The following is a 19,710-nucleotide window of genomic DNA, read 5'->3' on the forward strand; positions in this document are numbered from 1 at the left end:
GGATTTTTTTTGTGTGTTCGCAGGGGTTTTTTTCAGCGCGCCGGCGGTGAAGTTATCCATGCTGAGAAACAGCAAAACCACAGAAGACCTGACCACCTACAAGAACGCAATGACAGACTACCTCCAACGCATAAGATTCAAAAAGGAGACCTTCATCAGGAACAAAATCCTCACCTACTCCAGCACACAGTGAAGCCACAGATGTCGCTCTCTCCCAAGACCTCTGCAACAAGCTTGACTTCTACTTCCACCTGAAAAATCTAATCCCTCTATGAGCACTTCAGTGAGCAGACTCCAGAAACCACCCTTTCCTCCAGTGACGACATCTGGCACACCATCACCACATGGAGCCTGGTCATCACTGAAGATACCACCGCCACCATGAAGAGCACCCACTCAGAAGCCCCCACAGACCCTTGGCCTCCACACATCTTCCATAGAGCCGCCGCCGACATTGACCCGCAGTTACGATGCACCATCCATGCCACCTTCAAATCAAACACCTTCCCAGGTGACTGGAAACATGTAGAAGTCAAGCCCGTCCTCAAGAAACCCTCGGAAGACCCGATGGACCTGGAGAACTACTGACCCATCTTTCTCCTTCCCCTCGCGGCCAAAGTTACCAAGAAGATCAACTTCTGGCTGACAAACTTCATTGAAGATAACTCCATCCTTGACCCCTCCCAATCCAGTTTCCGCAGCAACCACAGTATCAATTCTGCCCTTCTCACCGCCAATGACAACATCCGTACACTCCTCGAACAAGGCCACACCGCAGCCCTCACCCTACTTGACCTCTCCGCAGCTTTTAACACAGTCTCGCACCGCATCCTTGCAGTCAGGCTCCACGATATCCGGATCCAGAGAACCACCCTCGACTGGCTCTGCTCCTTCTTCACAGACAGAACCTAAAGGATTAGAATGCTGCCTTTCCTCTCCGAACCCACTGAGATCAACTGCAGAGTACCACAACGATCATCGCTCAGTCCCACGCTCTTCAACATCTACATGGCCCCTCTCACCCCCATCGTCAGACAGCATGGACTCAGCATTGTATCCTACGCCGATGACACCGAACTCATCCGCTCCCTCACAAAGGACCCCAAAACCACCAGTTTCAGCTTCCAAGAAGGAATGAAGGACGTTGCAGCTTGGATGGGCAGCAGCTGTCTGACACCCAACTCTGAGAAGACAGAAGTCCTAGTACTTGGACCCTACCCCGCTGCATGAGACAACTCCTGGTGTCGCTCTGCACGCGGCACCCCCTAGACCCACTGACCACGCTCGAAACATCGGCATCATACTAGACTCTTCCCTCCACATGACCTGGCAGATCAACACCATCTCCTCCACCTACTTTAACACTCTCTGCATCCTCTGTAATACTTTTAAGTGGATCCCCCTTGTTGCTGGAAAGACTGTTACCCACACACTCATAACTAGCAGGTTTGACTACAGAAACGCCCTCTAAGCTGGAATCAACAAATCCCTGCTATGCAATCTCCAGAGCATCCAGAACACCGTAGCCAGACTCAACCCCAGAATCCCACAACATGTGCACATCACTAAACACCTGCAAGACCTCCACTGGCTCTCCGTCAAGAAGAGAGTAACCTTCAAGCTACTCACCCATGACTACAAATCCCTCCACAACAATGGACCCAACTACCTAAATCAAAAGTCTCCTTCTAAACACCCACAAGGAACCTCTCCTCCACCGACTTCGCCCCGGCAGTAACTCACCTCATTCGCAGAATCAAAGCAGGTGGAAGAGCCTTTTTCTACATCACAGCCAAAGCCTGGAACAAGCTTCCAGACGGCATTAGACAATCCCCTACTCTGCACACCTTCAGGAAGAGCCTCAAGACCTGGCTCTTCGGCCGATCCAGAGCTGCAGCCCCCAATGCCTTGAGACCCTCCTGGGTGAGTAATGCGCTTCAAACCTCCCGATCAGGATCGATTGATATTCACACACCCACTAACAGACCAACTCAGACAATCTCACCCCCAACAACATATCCTTTGAGACAGTCATGCGCTCACTCACATATTCCCTCTCAAAGGTTACAACTTACAGCTAGGATTTCTTTTTTTTTAAACCTTAGAAAATCACTTAAACAATCAAAGGTTACAGGACATTATAGTTAGGAAATCACATTAAAAAAACATAGAAATTCACTAAAAAAAGCAAAGAATATTAGGACATTAAAGTTAGGTTCAGACTTCACTTGTACAAAACCATTTCAATTCAGCAGTTATAGCTAACTGAGTAACTTTAACTTATGCCCCCACAGTGCACTGTTTATGACCTCACACATTAACTCACTCACATCACTGATGGTTTCTAAATTAACATCACTGATAACATCATAGATAATACCATCCACAGAACCACTCAAACACCCACTCATACCCACATATAACATCTCACATACTCACTCAAACATTCAGAAAACTAGTCACAGACAAGCAAGTTCTTACACAACCACTCACTCCTTTATATAGCCACTCACACAGACAATCACTCACACATAGAGTCACTGAAACACTTACTCAGACACCAATACACCCACTCATCTACCCATTTAGCCACTCAAACATACACATATACACCCATACAGCCACACATACCTACTCACATCACTCAAAACCATTCACACACCCATACAACCACAGAGACGCCCACTCATGCACCCATACAACCACTCACACAAACACTCATGCACCCACAGAGCTAGTCATTCACTCACTCATAGAGCCACTCAGACACCCACTCACACACCCACTCAGCAACTCAGACACTCACTCAATACTTAGATATAGTATCACTCATTAGTAGTATAGCTAGTGTACTAATCTAACTTTTGTAATAGGTAGTGTATGTGATTAACACTCATAATCTCTTTAAAAAATGTACACTTAATGATTTTATCAGTGATGAATTTTGAGATGTCATCAGAGCTGTTATGAATTTTTTTTAATCTGTTTCCTAGCTAATATTTATAATTAATACATTTAATTTTATTGGTGACCACATTTAAGAAATAGTACTTGCATTCAGGACACTCACATTGTTACCACACATTAAACACATTGTTTCCATGCTTGCAGCAGAGTATATTTACCCAAATTTATACCTCGTTTACACAAGGTAGTATAATGGCATATTCTTAAGTATTACTTGAAATTTTCACTTCAGAAAATTCCCCAGATCATTTCTAAAGGATTCTGGGATCCTCAGAGGCTAGCCACCATCACCTCTCCAAGACTCCTGAATAGCATTACAATTTGAAAAATCCCTTTATTCTTACTTTACCTTCCCATGCACCTACAGTACTCTTAGTGATAAAAGACCCCACACATATGTATGCTTTAGAACTTGTAAATAAATAAATCAGAATTGTGTCTTATAGAAATGTGTTGCATCCACACAGCAATATCCTTGAGGCAGGAGTTAAAGCTGAGTTGTGTGTCTTGTGTATTTTATTGCTGATTGAGGGTGAATCATCACAGTGAGAGTCTTCTGTTGATGATAAGTTTTATCTGCACATAACAGGTATCAATGACTGAGAAACTCACATTCTCCAAGGATTGAGTAAATATTGAAATTTAAGATAGAGGCAGGACAGCAAACACTTACACTTGGATAACACCAACTTGACTCCACATTCAAAGTCCCTCAGAAAGGTTTATTCTCATGGCCATATGGACATATTTTAGAACCTCACAGTTGAGATGCCTTAGTAGTGTGAGGGTGTCCAACAGACCAACTACCCCTGTACTTGTCTGAAGGGTTGTATTACTGTGGCCACCATTGTAAAAAGCTGATGAGTGGAGCTGTGTCCAAAGAGGCGCCCAATGTATCGATCATGGACTCCACTCCCATGCCTTGGATCCCATTGGCCTATTACATCCATGTGGGGAAGGAGTAGTGGGAGATTCTGTCAACACATCTGCTGAGAGACTGGAAAAAGAGCGTTCACATGCTTGACAGATGTATTCCCACAGCACGTCATTTGTCACTGAATAATAACTTATTTTGATAAAAAAGATGTTATATTTTCTTAGTTCCTTTTGTTTGCATTCCTTTCCAATGCCTTTTTAATCTCTTCCCAGGTCCTGATCAGGTCCGGTTGGTGAACGGCCCCTCTCTCTCTGCTGGAAGAGTGGAGGTCAGGCACAATGGGGTGTGGGGTAAAGTCTGTGATGACGCCTGGGATCAGAAGGACGCGTCTGTGGTCTGCAAACAGCTTGGATATGGAGCGGTACAAAGCTATCAGTATAATTCATCATTCGGGATCAGCCCTTTGCCAGTTCTGATGAGTAATGTCCAATGCCAAGGAGATGAGTCTGCCCTGTGGAAATGTGCACAGCGAGGCTGGAATGTTAATACCTGTCCAACGGGGAGGAATGCTGGAGTAACCTGTGCAGGTAAGAAGTGCAAGTTGAGAGTAAAAACAAGCTTCAACGCATAATGAAGACATAATTCACTTCTGTCAAAATACAAAAGTGACCTCTGGTGGCAAGCACTTCATCAGGTGGGGCTGGATGAACCATTAAGACCCTTCATGAAATATTTTCAAGCAGATAATTATACACTTTGGAGCCAAGTGGGAACTTGCAACCCCCCTTCCTGCCTGTGTGCGTAATGCTTGCTCCTGCTTTCTGTATCTTCCCAATGCTCATGACTCCTTCAGGAAGGAGGGTTTCACAAGTCAATCCCTGCCCTCTGTTGAGCCACCTTCAAGCAGACATTTTGATTTTTCTTGACAGTCTAGTTTGCACCATTCACTGAGGCATTTTTTTAAAAATTATAAGCACTTAGCAATGATCCTAAGACTTAGCGACAATGTCTACTATCCTGTGCTCTAGTCTTCCCCATCACAGTCCCCTTCCCTACATCCTTCCCTCTATCCTTCCCTCTGTCCTTCCCTCTATCCTCCCTCCCTCCCACTCTCCCTCATTCCCATCCTCCATCCTTTCCTCTGTCCTTCCCTCCATCCTTACCTGTATCCATCCCTCCCGCCCTCACTCATTCCCTTCCTCCTTCCCAGCATCCTTCCCTCCCTCTGCCCTTCCATCCTTCCCTCCATCCATCCCTCCTGCCCTCCCTCATTCCCTCCATCTTCCCTCCCTCCATCCCTCCCACCCTCTCTCATTCCATCCATCCTTCCTCCCATCCGTCCCTCCTTCCATCCCGCCTTCCCTCTGACCCTCTTTTCTTCTCTCCATCCTTACCAGTGTCCAGCCCTCCCGCCCTCCTTCATTCTCTTCCACCTTCCTTCCAAGGTGCCCGCCATCCTTCTCTCCACCCTTCCCTCCCTCCATTGATCTGCTTTATCTCTCTCTATCCCTCTCTTTATCCTTACCTCTGACCCTCCCATCCCTGTCATTTCCTCCCTCCTTTCCACCGTCCTTCCATTCCTCCCTCTGTCCTTCCCACCTTTCCTCTGTTTTCCCCTCCATCCTTCCCACTGCCCTTCCCTCCCTCCATCCCCCGTCCCTCCGCACTTCCCTCCCTCTAACCTTCCTTCTTTGCCACCCACCCTCCACCCCTCCTTCCATCCTACCCTCTACCCTTCTTCCCCTCCATCCAGCCTTCCCTCCACTCTATCCTCCCTCTGCACTTTCTTCCTACCCTCTCTTTGTCCTTCCCTCCATCCTTTCCTCTGCACTTCCCTCAATCCACACTTCCCTCCTTCCTACCCTTCATCCCTTCCTACATCCTTCCCTCTGCCTTCCCTCCATCCTCCCTCCATCCATCCCTCTCTCCATCCTCCCTCTGCCCTCTCAGCGCTTGGACGCCTCCGGGCAACAATTCGCGCTATACAAATCCACATCCTATCCTATCCTATCCTCTCCTCCTTCCTACCCTCCATTACTCCTTCTTTCCCTCCTTCCTTCCCTCCCTCTATCCCGCCTTCCCTTTGCATTCCTCTCCCTTTGTACTTCCCTCCTTCCCACCCTCCATCCCTTCTTCCTTAGCTATGGTGTTCCCTGCCTCCATCCCTCTCTCCATCCTCCCTCTGCCCTCTCCTCCTTCCTACCCTCCATCACTCCTTCTTTCCCTCCTTCCTTCCCTCACTCTATCCCACCTTCCCTCTGCATTCCCCTCCCTCCGTACTTCCCTCCCTCCTTCCTTCCCTCTCACCCTTCATCCCTCCTTCCTTCCCTCCTTCCTTCCCTCCATCTCACTTTCTTTTTCTTTGGCATCTCTACAAGCATGGCATTTGCAGGTTGTCGATAGAGGGAAGAGGGAATATACAGGGAAGATGGGGAGTATTTCCGTTAAAAGAAAATAAATACTCAGAGAAGTGTAGAGATTGTTGGCATCTTGCAAAGGAAAGGGGCGGAGCCATCTCATTGTTTAAACTGGGATGAAGAAGAAGGACCAAGGGGGAGTTAAAAAAACATAAAACTATGGAAGGATTGTGATCAATATTTGTGTTCCACAAAAATGTTGTATTAAATTAGTCTTGCTTCAAAGCTCTTGGGGACATTGTCTACATTACTAAGTTAGCATGAGCTTCGCTACCATGCTGCTGCTTTTGCGCACGTTACTATATGACTTTATTTTTTCAAGACTCTGTTTATGTCTTTCACATGAGAACCGTCTGCTTTTTACGTTCTCTTCTGTGCTCCAGGAATTGTCTGAACACGTTGTACAAGGTTGATAAACAATTCCCCTTGTTATTCTGTTCTGGTTAGTCCCTAGCACCTAGACATAACATGCTAAACACAGCTGAAATGCTGGAGACTCATGCTTTGATATTACGGGGATGCATTTTGTTTAAACACAACTTGGAGAGATATGTTCCATGGAGAAGAGCTAGGCTGTTCCTATGATGTAAACCTTCCATCCAGGCTTTCAGGTATGGGGTCTGCTGTCAAAGCCCAGAGATCTTCATTTATATAAATAAACGTCTTTTAGCCAAGTGGAGGGTGGTTAGACCTTAAATTCCTTATTCCACTGTCTTTATAAAATGACTTCTCCCTATGTGTTCTACGGAATTGTAACAATGCTAACCATTCTTAGTTTATGCAATTTGCTGCTGGTAGTGGCTCGTAAACTGTATTGTAGAGCACTATAGTTAGAATAAACATTTTCAACTATTACAGTGACTCTGCCTATTCTCACGGTAGACAAGTAGGAGTGTGTGAGAGAAAGAGTATGTCTTGCTACAACGATTCCTGAGAGAGTCATGTTCTGGGTTGTCTAAACATTTGTAGCTTTGTGATTTTTGGAGGAGAACGAATGAGCCACTATAGCTAGTCGGTTTTGGGTTTTTGGGTACTAAGGTGAAAAATTGGTACACCCCTATACACTGAAGTCCTGTTTTCCTGTGCATAGTTTTGTGTAGGTGCGGAATCCCTACAACAGTCTCTCCTTGATATTATTCTGCTATGTGACTATTTAATCCTGACACTTCTGCACTTTTGCACAATCTAATGGTATTGGAGCTCTCGCTCCGTCCTCCGTCTTGGCATTGTGTGAACACAAGCCAAAGATATTTTAGCACTTTAGGTGCTCAATGGTTGCATTCTACAACAAAACATTTATTTTGCCCCCGATCCTGCTTCAGTTAAGGTTTTTTATACCCCTTCATTGTTGCTTCCTCCGGCTCCCGCCTGTCGTTGCCTGCCCATCAGTCCAACCCCTCCTGCTTCCAGGCTTGACACATCTCCCACTACCTCCCTCGTCGCTTCTGCTTTTTTTTCCCCCACGATCCATCATGCTGCTAACACCAGCTGATAGTACTGGAGTGCCTTAGGTGCTCACCAGCTACATTACACAATGACACATTAATTGCCTTACGCAGGGGGAAGCGTTAGAGATTTGCTCAGAATCACAAATTGTTCAGCCGACCTCAAAATTCAAACCTGGTTCACCTGTTGGCAGCTCTGGCAAATTACACCACACACTCACTTCACTTCAAAGAACTTTTTCTATTTTTCACTAACACTTCCATATTGCGTTTAGCAAGACCCCATCAACACCAAACAGGCAATGGCAAATCCAATGTATCTTGCCGATGTCCAAGCAATTGGCCTTTTCAATGTGAATGTTTAGCCATGTTGTCTAGCAGCACATCCACTGTTTGTTTAGCATGCTTAGCAGGCTTAGCATTGCTGAAAGTCACTGAAAAGGTTCAATGATGAGGCAAGCACAATCCACGTCATAGCACTTTTTGTTATAGGGGGGGGTATATAATAAACTCAACCCGGAGGCGTAGAGACTTGGCGTTGGTTCAAAATGATATGGTTCTGGGATTTCAGTGACTTCAGCTTCCTACCCCACCTCCTTCCCCTGCTCCTGGCCGGCCATTCCTAGTGTTGGGTGACTGGGGTTTGGGGTCCTCAAAGCGCTAGTAGATTACCAGGTAAAGATAGGGTCCAAGGGAAGTTTATAGACCTGCGTGGATAAGTCCCCAATTCAAATATGACAACAACAAGAGATCTGCGGTTTTAAAAGAAAAAAGGAGGAATGTATAGACAGACGTTTCAGCCGTACACACCTCAAAGGAGTACAATCAAAACATGAGTCTCAATTAAGAGGACGGATTCCCATCACCCACCGAAGTGGCATGTTTCATCATTTGGAATCTCTTGGCTGCAAGCAACTGCAACTAAGGAGCTACAACTCTTTGCTGATGTAAAGGAGTAGCTCACTGATGTTGTTTCCGGAACTAGATCCCCTGGGATTGATGAAGCATAAGGCAGTGTGATGAAGATGTAATTCAGTGTGAAAAGTGAATTAAAATTGACTATCGGGAGAGAATAAGTTTATTAGGTATCCCGTGGTGTCAATGGTTAAAAAGCAATGAGGGCGCGATGTAAATATATGTGCGAGCGCGCTAATAAAGTGGTCTACATGTTTCAGACAATATAGATCTAACTATGATAATGACTTTTTGCAGGACCTAGGTGTAACTACTGCACTAATAAGTATGTGAAAAATGTATTTAAACTGAAGGGAACGATACAACCATATACATGTATACATCCATATGTTGGCATGTGTGTTGCACTCCTGTTGAGAAAGAGAGAAATTCATATGTACATGCTAGAAATAAGTCTATATCTATATATACAGGACACATTATATTGCAATGTGAACATGCTAAAGTCCTCAAGAATGGACAAATACGAACTCTATATTAAAAAGCCTTACCCGTATCAAATCAGGAGGGAAACCTACCACTCCTGGCAACAGCTCAGGGCATGAGGCAACGCTCTGTAAATAAATAAAGAAAGAAGAAAGAAAAAACTAAGCCCACAGGAATTGGGGACAATAGTAACAAGTGGTAGGCCCGCAGTGCATAACCACTATAAATGTTTTCATTTTTAGGTCTTGCTAGACCTATTGTCACCGAGTTCCTTGTGAAGCGACCTAGATCTGGCCACGAGCGCCGATTACACCTCGTGACCGCGCATGCCCCGCCCCCCCAGCCGTGCACATCTTTTGCTCCACATTCCACATTCACAGGGCAGCCTCTCACAATCACGCACGCACACACACATGTTGACACACACACACAGCCCCCACCCTGCCCCCCACCCACTCACCTGGCTCTTTCTGCGTGTCCCTCTCCCTCTGCAGCTGGTCAGTGTAGGCAGCAGGAAGCCTCGGAGATCGGCGTGTCTCCTCCGGCGATCCGATGTGCACGCTCACGGCGACGTGCGCTCCCACTGCTTTCGTGCCCGGCTTGTGGTAAACCTGCTCGTGTTCGTGCGTGCACTGCTCCGCCCCGGCTGCAGAGCTGCGCGAGCGAGCACGTGGTTTTATTTAAGTTCAAGCTGCGTGCGGTCCCCTCACACACACCTCCGCCTCTCCTCAAAACGAAACAAGCTGGGGGACAAGCAGGATACTGGTAGGCAGAAAGGAAGTGCAAACAGGAGCTAAAGTGAGAAGCGGCTCAAACAGTGAGAATCCACAAGCAACCCGTTCTCCAAGTCCAAACAAGCCGGGAGACAGAATCCCACCCCAGCTAGAGTCTTGGAAAAAAAATGCGGACAGGAGCGGAAATTGGGTTTATACGTGGAACGTAGAAATGGTCTTGCCAGAAGTACCAGACCGCTCCCCACCGCAAAGCCAAGAAGGGTATGTATCTCTGCTTTGGTGCTAATGGGCGCAGGACGGGTCCGGCCAGCGCAGCGGGATTTGTCATGTTGCTTTATAGCACATGGGGTAAGGCAGCAAGCAGGCCCTCTTCCTCCTGGGGCTTTGAGTTATGGGACTACGAGTCAAAGCAGCCACAAAATCAGCGAGGCGTCCACTCATTCTTCGCTTTTGTCCTTTTCTTTAGCGGTTAACTGAAATACTGCAGCTGTCTGTCCTAGTTGGGGAAGTAATTATTATTTTCCTACGAATTTGCAAAACCTTTTGTCTATTTCTAAGGATATGAAAATCGTCACCTCTGCTTCCACTCTTAGTAAGCTGTGTTCGATATATTGCACCCTTGCCCACACTAAGAAAAAGTGCTGCATTGAGGGGTTGCTAAGAGACTCGAGATGGTTTACTGCTGGACTTGTTTTTGTTGTTCTCGTAATGGCATAACATAAAGACATGAATCAATTGTTCACATGTCCGCTCGGGCTGTATTTGAGCAGGAATGAAGCTGAGAAGAACCTGCTGTTCGATAAATGGAAACACATCTTCATTTTGGGAGGCCTTTGGTGCATACATTATTATACACTGTGAAATGATAGGCAACCCACTGCAGTTTGTAATGTCAGATTTGTGCGCACGCTGCATGTGAAGGTCTGCTTTTACCTTCACTAATAGGACAGGCTTTTTAATAAAACCTCAGTCTTCATTGTTTTATGTCCATTAGGCTCAGACTTCCTTCCACCCAATGGGAGCATTGTTTGACTCTTACACCAATAAAATATAAAATGGAATTAAATTAGAGAATTCAAATACTTTACTCCAGAAAACGGTAACTATTAGAGATGTGCCTTGCATTAGGCTCGAAAACAATCAAGACTTGCTTCTTCGGATTGCTAGTGGTGAGAGCATTTGAGCTCTTCAGAGGTATGTTTGAATTAGCTAGCCATGGGTAAATGAGAATCCTCAGGATATTAAAACAGGATGACAGGGGTCATGATACAAATTCTGTTTGTTTGGCGCAGGAGCTAGTTTTTAGGTCGAGCCTAGCGGTTTATGGCAAGTGCATGGAATGCATTCAAACGCGAAGCTGGCATCGGACTTGAAAGCAGTAGACTGCTTTCGCCAGCGCTTGCTGTGCCTCACTTCCAGCTGCCCCTCTTACAGCAATTAACTTTCATTATCGCTCACACCCCATATGCTCGTACCCTTCCTTTGATGTCCGCTTTTCTTGTTGTTTGGATGTCTTGTATGCTTTTAATGTTAACATTTAGGGAACTATTTTGTTTTTCTTTCAGCAGTCCTTGAGTGTATGTGTTTTCCAGCTCCCGCCATTGTGTCTTAGTGTGCTGTTTCCCTCTCAACACTCACTGACCCTGAGGTTCCGTGACGATTTGAACCCGTGTTTTCAATATTGTCGGAAATACATAATATTGGTATCAGCGAACCGCAAATGATCCATTTAGCATATCTTGGTGTTTTCGCTACGCTACGAGCAAGAGTACTCCTTTTATAAACACATTTCTGATCTACCCACGGCATCCATCTTAGATCATGGCCGCCATTTTGTGTTTCTTGCCCTCACATACGCAATAACCTCTGATCACTTCATTTCGATTAAGGACACGTAGCCTTAGCCGGAGATTCACCTCTTTTCATGACACGTGCACCTTAAACCAGATCACGCTGTAGCTGCATGACTCGACAAAGACTGCCTCCTCTGCCCGAGGCCAGTCCTGCCAAACTGGTCTTCGTGTCCATTGTCCTGATCACGATTGGGCGGCCGAAGCCGGTAGCCTTGCCCATTTACAACCTACAAACATCCCTTATCCTGCTTTTCTATCTTCTGCACCTGGCTCTGCTCCTTTCCTTCTGGGCCTTTATTAGGGGGAGGTAACGAAATTTACGATGAGGCGGTCCGGGTCTTGAATGAAAAGTTGACATGAGATTATGATGGAAAAGTGGGAACCCCTCGTTCGTAATGTTTTGACATCAGATATTGTCGACGATCCCTGTGTACACCAAATATTTATTGTTTAGGACACAAAGGTTTGGGAATGCACTAACATGTGAAGAATTCGCCTGAAGGCCAAAATTTAGTATATAAGGAGAAACCCTCTTTGTACAATTTGAACAGGCTCCTAGTTACTGCCCATGCGTAGTTTCTGTGACTTCTGTGTCCCTGCAGTAATAAACCTTTGGTCTTTGACGCCACCATCGAGAAGCCCGTGTTTCTGTTCATTTGTGCACCAAGGCAGGTGGAACTCCGGGGTCTTTGGGTGTTGTTCCCTGACACCTCTGGACGGAACCAAAAAGTCCAGAACTCCAATTGGCGCCCAACGTGGGGCGAATTCATTCGGTACCGGTCCAAAAGCCTGAAGAGTTCGAGAAGCTTCGTGTGAAGATTCCTGAGGGAGGCGCCCCACTTCATCGATCCCGGCATATCGCAAAAGTGGCCCGACATTCTCTTCCACGAGGGTTCCCGTTCAGGACGGCTGCAGTGGGCCGTTGCCTTGACCGTCGCCCTGTCTTGGACCCGAGGTGCAGTCCTTAGTACAGCGAAACGTGACGGGTTTCTCCGTGGTGACGTCTTCAGTGCCTCAGTTAAGTATTTAGTGATAGCTAGCTAGTTACTTTGTGAGGGTTGTTAAAATCCTTGATCGGTTCTTGGTTTGGTTTGGTTTCGTAAGATTATCACTGGTTGTTCTGGTTACGATAATCTATTTGGTTTAGTTTGGGTATCGATACATCAGTTCGTTTTGGTAGGCCTAAGTTCTTGGTTCAGGTGCACATATCTGTTTTGTGTTCTGTTTGTTTTGTATTCCGGACTGAAAATGGTAAGTCGGAAAAACTGTATGTTGTCATGTTTTCGTTGCAACAGTGACTCACGATTGGAGGACTCATGTCTGGTTCCTCCGATTGGGACTCCCCTATATGACTTGTTTTGTAAATATGGTGTGGGTCCTATGTCTTATAATGAGGTGTGGGTCCGATATACTGAGAAAGATGGTGTCCTTAGTTGGCCACTACATAGGTAGTTTTGAACCCGAAATTCTTGATAATTTAGAAGCGAAATTGTTTAGGAAGAAAGCCCGGCCGGCAATGTTTGATTCTTTCCGTTACTGGCGAAAGGAATCTAAACAGAGAGAAATGAAAAGGTTAAAGAAAGAACAAAAAGAACAAGAAGAGTTGACTCTGGAGCAAGCGGCTAAGCAGCTGCAAGTTAACGAGTCAGAGAAAGCCATAGAGGTGGCCATTAGAGAGCACAATTTAGCGATTGACAAGTGCTATCCTGCCTTGCCATCGAAAACAGCTAAGATACTGGAAGATTCTGAGAACGATCCTCTGCTATCTTATTTGTTACGGTCACCTCCACCGTATGCACAAGGTGCTACGGCTCCACCTCTACCAAATGTACAATTGCCGGTTGCTGGACAACCTGGTGTTCCTGCTCCTGCCCCTCAGAATCAAGCTCCCATACCTCCTGTGGTCAATGTGAATGTTCCTATGGCTCCTCCTCCTCCTGGATTGCCGACTTCTATACCTGTATCTGTCTCGCTTACACCTACTGTTCCACAAACTATCTTTCTCGATACTTCTACTGTTCCGCTATCTGTTCCTACCTCTAGTGCGTTCTCTGCGTCTGCGAGTGTGTTGACTCCACTTTCTGTTCGTCGGAGAATCACTGATTCTGTATCTAACATTCTGTCTCCTTTCTATAAAACTTTAATCAAGACTCCTACTTCTGACTCTGTTCAAAGACGTAGTCAGCTTCCAAGTACTGAGGAACGGGGAATTTTAGATTCCACGGCTCTCAGATGGATTTCGAAGAGTAGGAGATATAGTACGAGAGATGTGCTAGAAACGTTTATGCAGTGGAAAGAACCAACGCAACGGTACGTCTTTGACGAGATGTGCTCGTTGTTGCGTGAGGAGATAGAAGAAGATGATGTTGAATCTAATCTAGAAGATTTAATTAAGGTTCAGAAAGAGTTTGCTGCTGGAATGATAGTGGGTGATAATATAGAAGAAGCGATGGAACTGATTTTAAGTTATAGGAATGATCCATCACTTCGTTCACCAAGAGATTTAGAGAAAAGCAAGACGAAGCTAAGTCGCCAATATCCAATGAGGGAGGTTCCTCCAATTTGGCGCGAAGCTGTGCAAGCTGATCATAATAATGATATTGTGGCCGCTCCAGCCCAATTCCAAAGGGTGTGGATACACATTCCGTGGAAACGAGCTGAAGTGCTAGCAGTGAAGCAGGCCTTGCCAGATCCACGTAAGAATCCTGCTGGATACTATAAGGAATTAACACAGACAGTTGAGGCTTGTATAATGAACTTAGCAGATATCGATATGTTATTTGGCAATGTAGTTCCGCAACCAGTGTGGGCTAAAATTCGTAGAGAGGATCATCAAGTTGCCTTAGGTGGTGACTGGGCAGCTATCACTGCGGCGGATGGTCAGCAAGTAGGTGGTGCAAAACCTGAACCCCTAATTGCTAACCTTCCAGGTAGAATAATTGATCTAATGAAGACTCTGATGCCCGCATTGCGTGTTAATTGGGACAAGTTATCTGCATGCAGGCAAAAGAAAGACAAAAGTGTCTCCGACTTTTTCACGAGGTTCGAAGAGACTTTTGTAGACCATAGTGGTCAGGATATGAGCACAGAAGGAGGACAGAGATTGTTTGTCGATAAATTTGTGCATAATTTGTTACCTGAATTATGCAATAAATTAAAAGATTCAGAGAGTGCGTGGGCTGTTTCCACAACTGCGCAAATCCTTGCAACTGCACAGTACTACGAAAATAGAGATAAAGAGGAAAAGGAGAAATCAGACAAGAAAACGAAGGATTTAAAGACTAAAGTTCTTTTGCAACAGGCGTATCCGCCTCGCATGAATCAGAATAATACGCAACAGGGTTCGTATCAAAGGACAGATTATAGTGCGACGAGGCCTCAATATCAGTGGAACCAATGTGCGTACTGTAAGAAAGAGGGTCACTATAAAAATGAATGTCCGATCTTAGCGCAAAATAATGCAGCAGCAGCTCAGAGAGGTCGTGGTGGTTTTGTGCAGAATTCTAGAGGTCGAGGACGAGGTGCTATGCCTCCACAAACGAATGATCGTCCTTCCAATCACTTTGATCAACGAAATGGACAGTCTGCCCAGCAAAATAGATCTCAACAATATCTTGTTGAAGACTATTGTGAAGTGGATGAGGGATTTCAGCAAAATGGGTACTAGGACAGCCATGGACAGAGAGAGGGAGTAGTATCAGTTCCAGTGGATCAGAGTGGGCCTTATGTCGCAGTAGCAACATCAGGTGTAGTCGAACCGTTTCTGTTGGATACTGGTGCCGCAAAAAGTTCTATCATTCATGCGAAACTCCCTGGCGCACCTTTGTCCGGCTCAACAAATGTTTCTGTAGGTTTTTCAGGCGCCCCTGTTTACAACCCGATATCTGGTCCTTTGTCTATTTCTGTTGGACCGTGTCAATTGAAAGCACCTCTGATTTTGACGACAGGTTGTAATGAAAATCTGCTTGGTTTAGATTTGTTAAAACGACTATATGCGACATTGTACTGTTCTCCGGAAGGAGTACAGCTTACATTGGGTAAAAATATCACCTCTCCGATGTACTTGTCAATGGATGCCCTCCCGCCAGAGCTGCATTCACTCCCTGATTCTCTTTGGGCGACTGGTCCTAATGATGTAGGCCTTTTAGAAATACCACCATATGTAGTCACTTTGGAAGCAAATGTAAAATTTCCAAGAATTCCTCAATATAAAATATCTAGTGAAGGTGAGCGTGCACTTTTATTGATTGTGCAAGATTTGATTAAAAAAGGTGTGGTTGAAGAAACGAGAGGAAATGTCTGTAACAGTCCTGTACTACCGATTTTGAAACGAACTGATCCTACAAAGCCTCCAGTGTATAGGTTTGTCATCGACCTTAGAGAAGTTAATAAGATTGTGGTTCCGCAGTTCCCTGTGGTCCCAGACATTACTGCCTTGTTAACACTAATCCCTGCTACAGCCACTTGGTTCTCAGTCATCGACTTGAAAAATGCCTTTTTCAGCATTCCGATAGCCGAGGAAAGCAGAGATATTTTCGGTTTCTGTCTAGGAGGTCGAAGTTTCAGATTTAAACGCGCTCCACAAGGCTATTGTGAGAGCCCATCTATTTACAGTCAAGCATTAAAAAGCCAGTTAGATTCCTTTGTCCTTCCTCCAGGTTCTGCTCTAGTACAGTATGTAGACGATCTTCTAGTGGCTGCTGATGATAAGGAAACTTGCAAAGCAGCTACGATTTCGTTATTGCATCATTTGTCTAATTTGAATCACAAGGTATCACCTTCCAAAATGCAATACTGTTGCCAAGAAGTGACCTACCTAGGTCATCTCTTGTCAAAGGAGGGAAGGAAGTTGACCCCAGAAAGAATAAAAGCAATTACGCAGATGAGTGTTCCACGCACACAGAGAGAAGTACGTGCCTTTCTAGGTATTACCTCTTACTGTAGGCAGTGGATCCCAAATTTTTCTCTTTTAGCAAAACCGTTGGTAGCTTTGACTGGGAAAAATGTTCCGAGTCCAGTGCCATGGTCTGATGAATGTCAAGAAAGTTTTACTGAATTACGAAAAGCATTGTGTTCAGCTCCTGTATTGGGTACACCTGATTACAGCAAGCCATTCACGCTCTATGTTCACGAGAGAGAAGGTTGCGCGTTGAGTGTTCTGACACAGAAGTTTGGTGACAAACAACGCCCTTGTGCGTATTTTTCATCAACATTAGATCCGGTAGCTAGAGCGTTGCCTAGTTGTTTGAGAGCTACAGCGGCAGCTGCGGCTTCCATTCGACAATCTGCTGGTTTGGTGATGAACAACATGTTAGTGGTCATGGTTCCTCATGCGGTGGATACACTCATGAACCGAACTAAGACACAACACCTTACCAGTGCGAGACTATCTGGTTACGAGCTGACGTTACTAGCGAGTCATATTCAAATCAAAAGATGTAATGTATTGAATCCAGCAACGCTGTTGCCGACTGACCAAGAGTCGAGTGATTCCGAACCACATGATTGTTGTTTTAAAACGGAGGAAGAGACAAAAGGGCGCATTGACTTAAAGGATACTCCGTTATCCGATCCAGATGGCACGCTGTATGTGGACGGGTCATGTTTTAAGTTGGAGAATGGTGATGTGACTGCTGCTTACGCGGTAACGACTTTGAAGACGATTGTGGAGACTGCAAGAGTGAGTCAGAATTCTGCCCAAGCTGCAGAATTAATAGCTCTAACAAGAGCGTGTGTTTTAGCTAAGGGAAAGAGAGTGAATGTCTTTACAGATAGTCAGTACGCATTTGGCGTGGCCCATAGTTTTGGCCGTTTGTGGAGAGAAAGAGGTTTCATTACGTCCCATGGGACTAAGATTCAACATGGTCAGCTAGTTAACGACTTGTTGGAATCTCTAACCTTGCCGACTGAAGTTGCGATTGTAAAGTGCAGTGCTCATACAGCAATCACGGATGATGTTGGTCGCGGGAATGCTTTTGCTGATGAAATTGCTAAACAGACAGCTAGAGACACGATGAGCAGAATGTATGTTGCTACGTCTGCAAGATGGATTGCTGACTCTGGAATGTGTGAGGATACTATGGAAAGTCTGAAAGAGATTCAGAAAGAAGCAACTGAAGAGGAAAAACGTGTATGGAGAGAAAGTACGGGCAAGTTGGATTCGAATGGGTGTTGGATTGATTTGACAGAACAGCAACGTTGGATGTTGCCTGACGCGTATGTGCTTGCAGTGGTGACAATGGCGCATGGAGTAGCGCATATAAGTTCTAAAGGAATCTGTAAGATGTTGGCTCCAGTCTGGAAGAATGATGGGATCAGTAAGTGTGCAGAGAGAGTGGTGAAAAATTGTATGGTATGCCTGATGCATAATCCTGGCAAGGGAACTCCAACTCCAGCTGGTCACTTCGCTCCTCCTTCCTGCCCCTTTGAAGTGATTCAGTTAGACTTCATTCATATGGACCGCTGTAATAATTTAAAATATGTCCTGGTGGTAGTCTGTGCTTTTTCCAGGTGGATTGAAGCATATCCACTAAAAGACAACACTGCCCTATCAACTGCCAAAATTCTTCTCAAAGAATATTTCCCTAGATATGGAATGCCACGGATTGTATGGTCAGATAACGGAAGTGAGTTTATAGGGAAAGTTATGCAGAGTGTGTGTGCCGGCTTAGGCATCAGACAGAAGTTCCACAGTGCGAATCATCCCCAGTCTGCTGGTTTAGTGGAGGGTTATAATGGCACCCTCAAGCTGAAACTAGCTAAAATACAAGCATCCACAGGTTTGGCCTGGCCAGACGCACTTCCTTTGGCTTTGTTATCAACGAGAGCAACTGTACATTCTAGAGTGGGGCTTAGCCCCTACGAAATCGTTTTTGGCCGCCCGGCAAACATTTGGGGTGTGCCAAGGCCTAAGGAGTTTTGTTCTCTAGAATATCCTATGTTGATTGACTACCTTTACGACTTGACTGCTAAATTGAGTCTTATTCACCAACAGGTTTTCGATGCTTTACCAAAGCCTCCGGAGAGTCCAGGGCATCAGCTGAAACCAGGAGACCTTGTGGTCATCAGGAATTTCGCGAGGACGAAGAACCTTCAGCCGAGATACGTCGGCCCCTTCCAGATCCTACTTGTAACGAGAACAGCAGTTCGTGTGGCTGGCCGCAAGCATTGGGTGCACGCCTCCCACGTAAAGCGTGTACCCTTGCCACTTCCTTACGACGACTGGGTGAAGAAGGGAATTGGTTCCTCCGAATTTGAAAGTACGCCAAAATTCATCCCTTTCAGCGATGCCGAATTGATCACTGACACTCCAAGCTCTGACTCTCCTTCAGAAAAGACTCCTTTGAACTCTGAACATTTGTCCCCTGCATCAAGAACTCTGTCATCTGCGAACTTGAACACTGCAACAGTCACCAGTGAAACGCTATTTGCCGATCAGACAGTACCTGCGAAGCAAAGATATAATTTACGAAACCGTAAAATGGACAAATAAAGCAGGCAACTGCCCATTGTGATATTTTGAAATTTTGAACTTTTGCCTTCAGCCAGGAAGTTTGCTATTGTTTTATTATTTTTTGAAATTGCCTTGCCGTCTGGGTAGCCGTAGGGTCGTGGCTGTGTGCCTAGTTGAATTTGCAGGGGTCTGACACAAGGTCGATCCTTCTGTTGGTTCTGGGAACTCCCAGGGCTGATAGAGGCATTTTCCTCTACGTACACATCATCAGTGGTCGCGAGCGGATTGTAGAAGATGGAGCTTCCTGCGCTGCAACGAGAACATGTGATTTATGTTCGCAGAAACAGACTTTGCAGAATCCTTCACAGCAAATGCTTTTTGATGCAATGTGCCATTACATTTTTGATTGTCTTGATAACGTTGGTGGGTGGAATCGTTTTCAGTATAAATTTGATTTTTGTGCCAGTTACTACAGTACCTCCCCTTGATCCTGATACTTCTACTGTTTCTTCTATACACTCTTTTCATTCGTTTCCCGAACATGAGCAAGCCCGACGCTCAGA

General features: G+C 45.5%; 1 protein-coding gene across 1 annotated transcript in view; it reads left to right on the forward strand.

The window, feature by feature from the left end:
* LOC147659527 (CD5 antigen-like) overlaps positions 1-19,710 on the forward strand; it is a 124,985-nt gene that overhangs the window by 47,907 nt on the left and 57,368 nt on the right. Inside the window, exon 3 of the mRNA XM_086951672.1 lies at positions 4,117-4,431. Within this exon, the coding sequence (XP_086807798.1) occupies positions 4,117-4,431 (315 nt within the window). The remainder of the gene's footprint in view (positions 1-4,116; positions 4,432-19,710) is intronic.

Source organism: Lissotriton vulgaris, unplaced genomic scaffold, assembly GCF_964263255.1.
Source record: "Lissotriton vulgaris unplaced genomic scaffold, aLisVul1.2 SCAFFOLD_2055, whole genome shotgun sequence".
Classification (NCBI taxonomy): Eukaryota; Metazoa; Chordata; class Amphibia; order Caudata; family Salamandridae; genus Lissotriton; species Lissotriton vulgaris.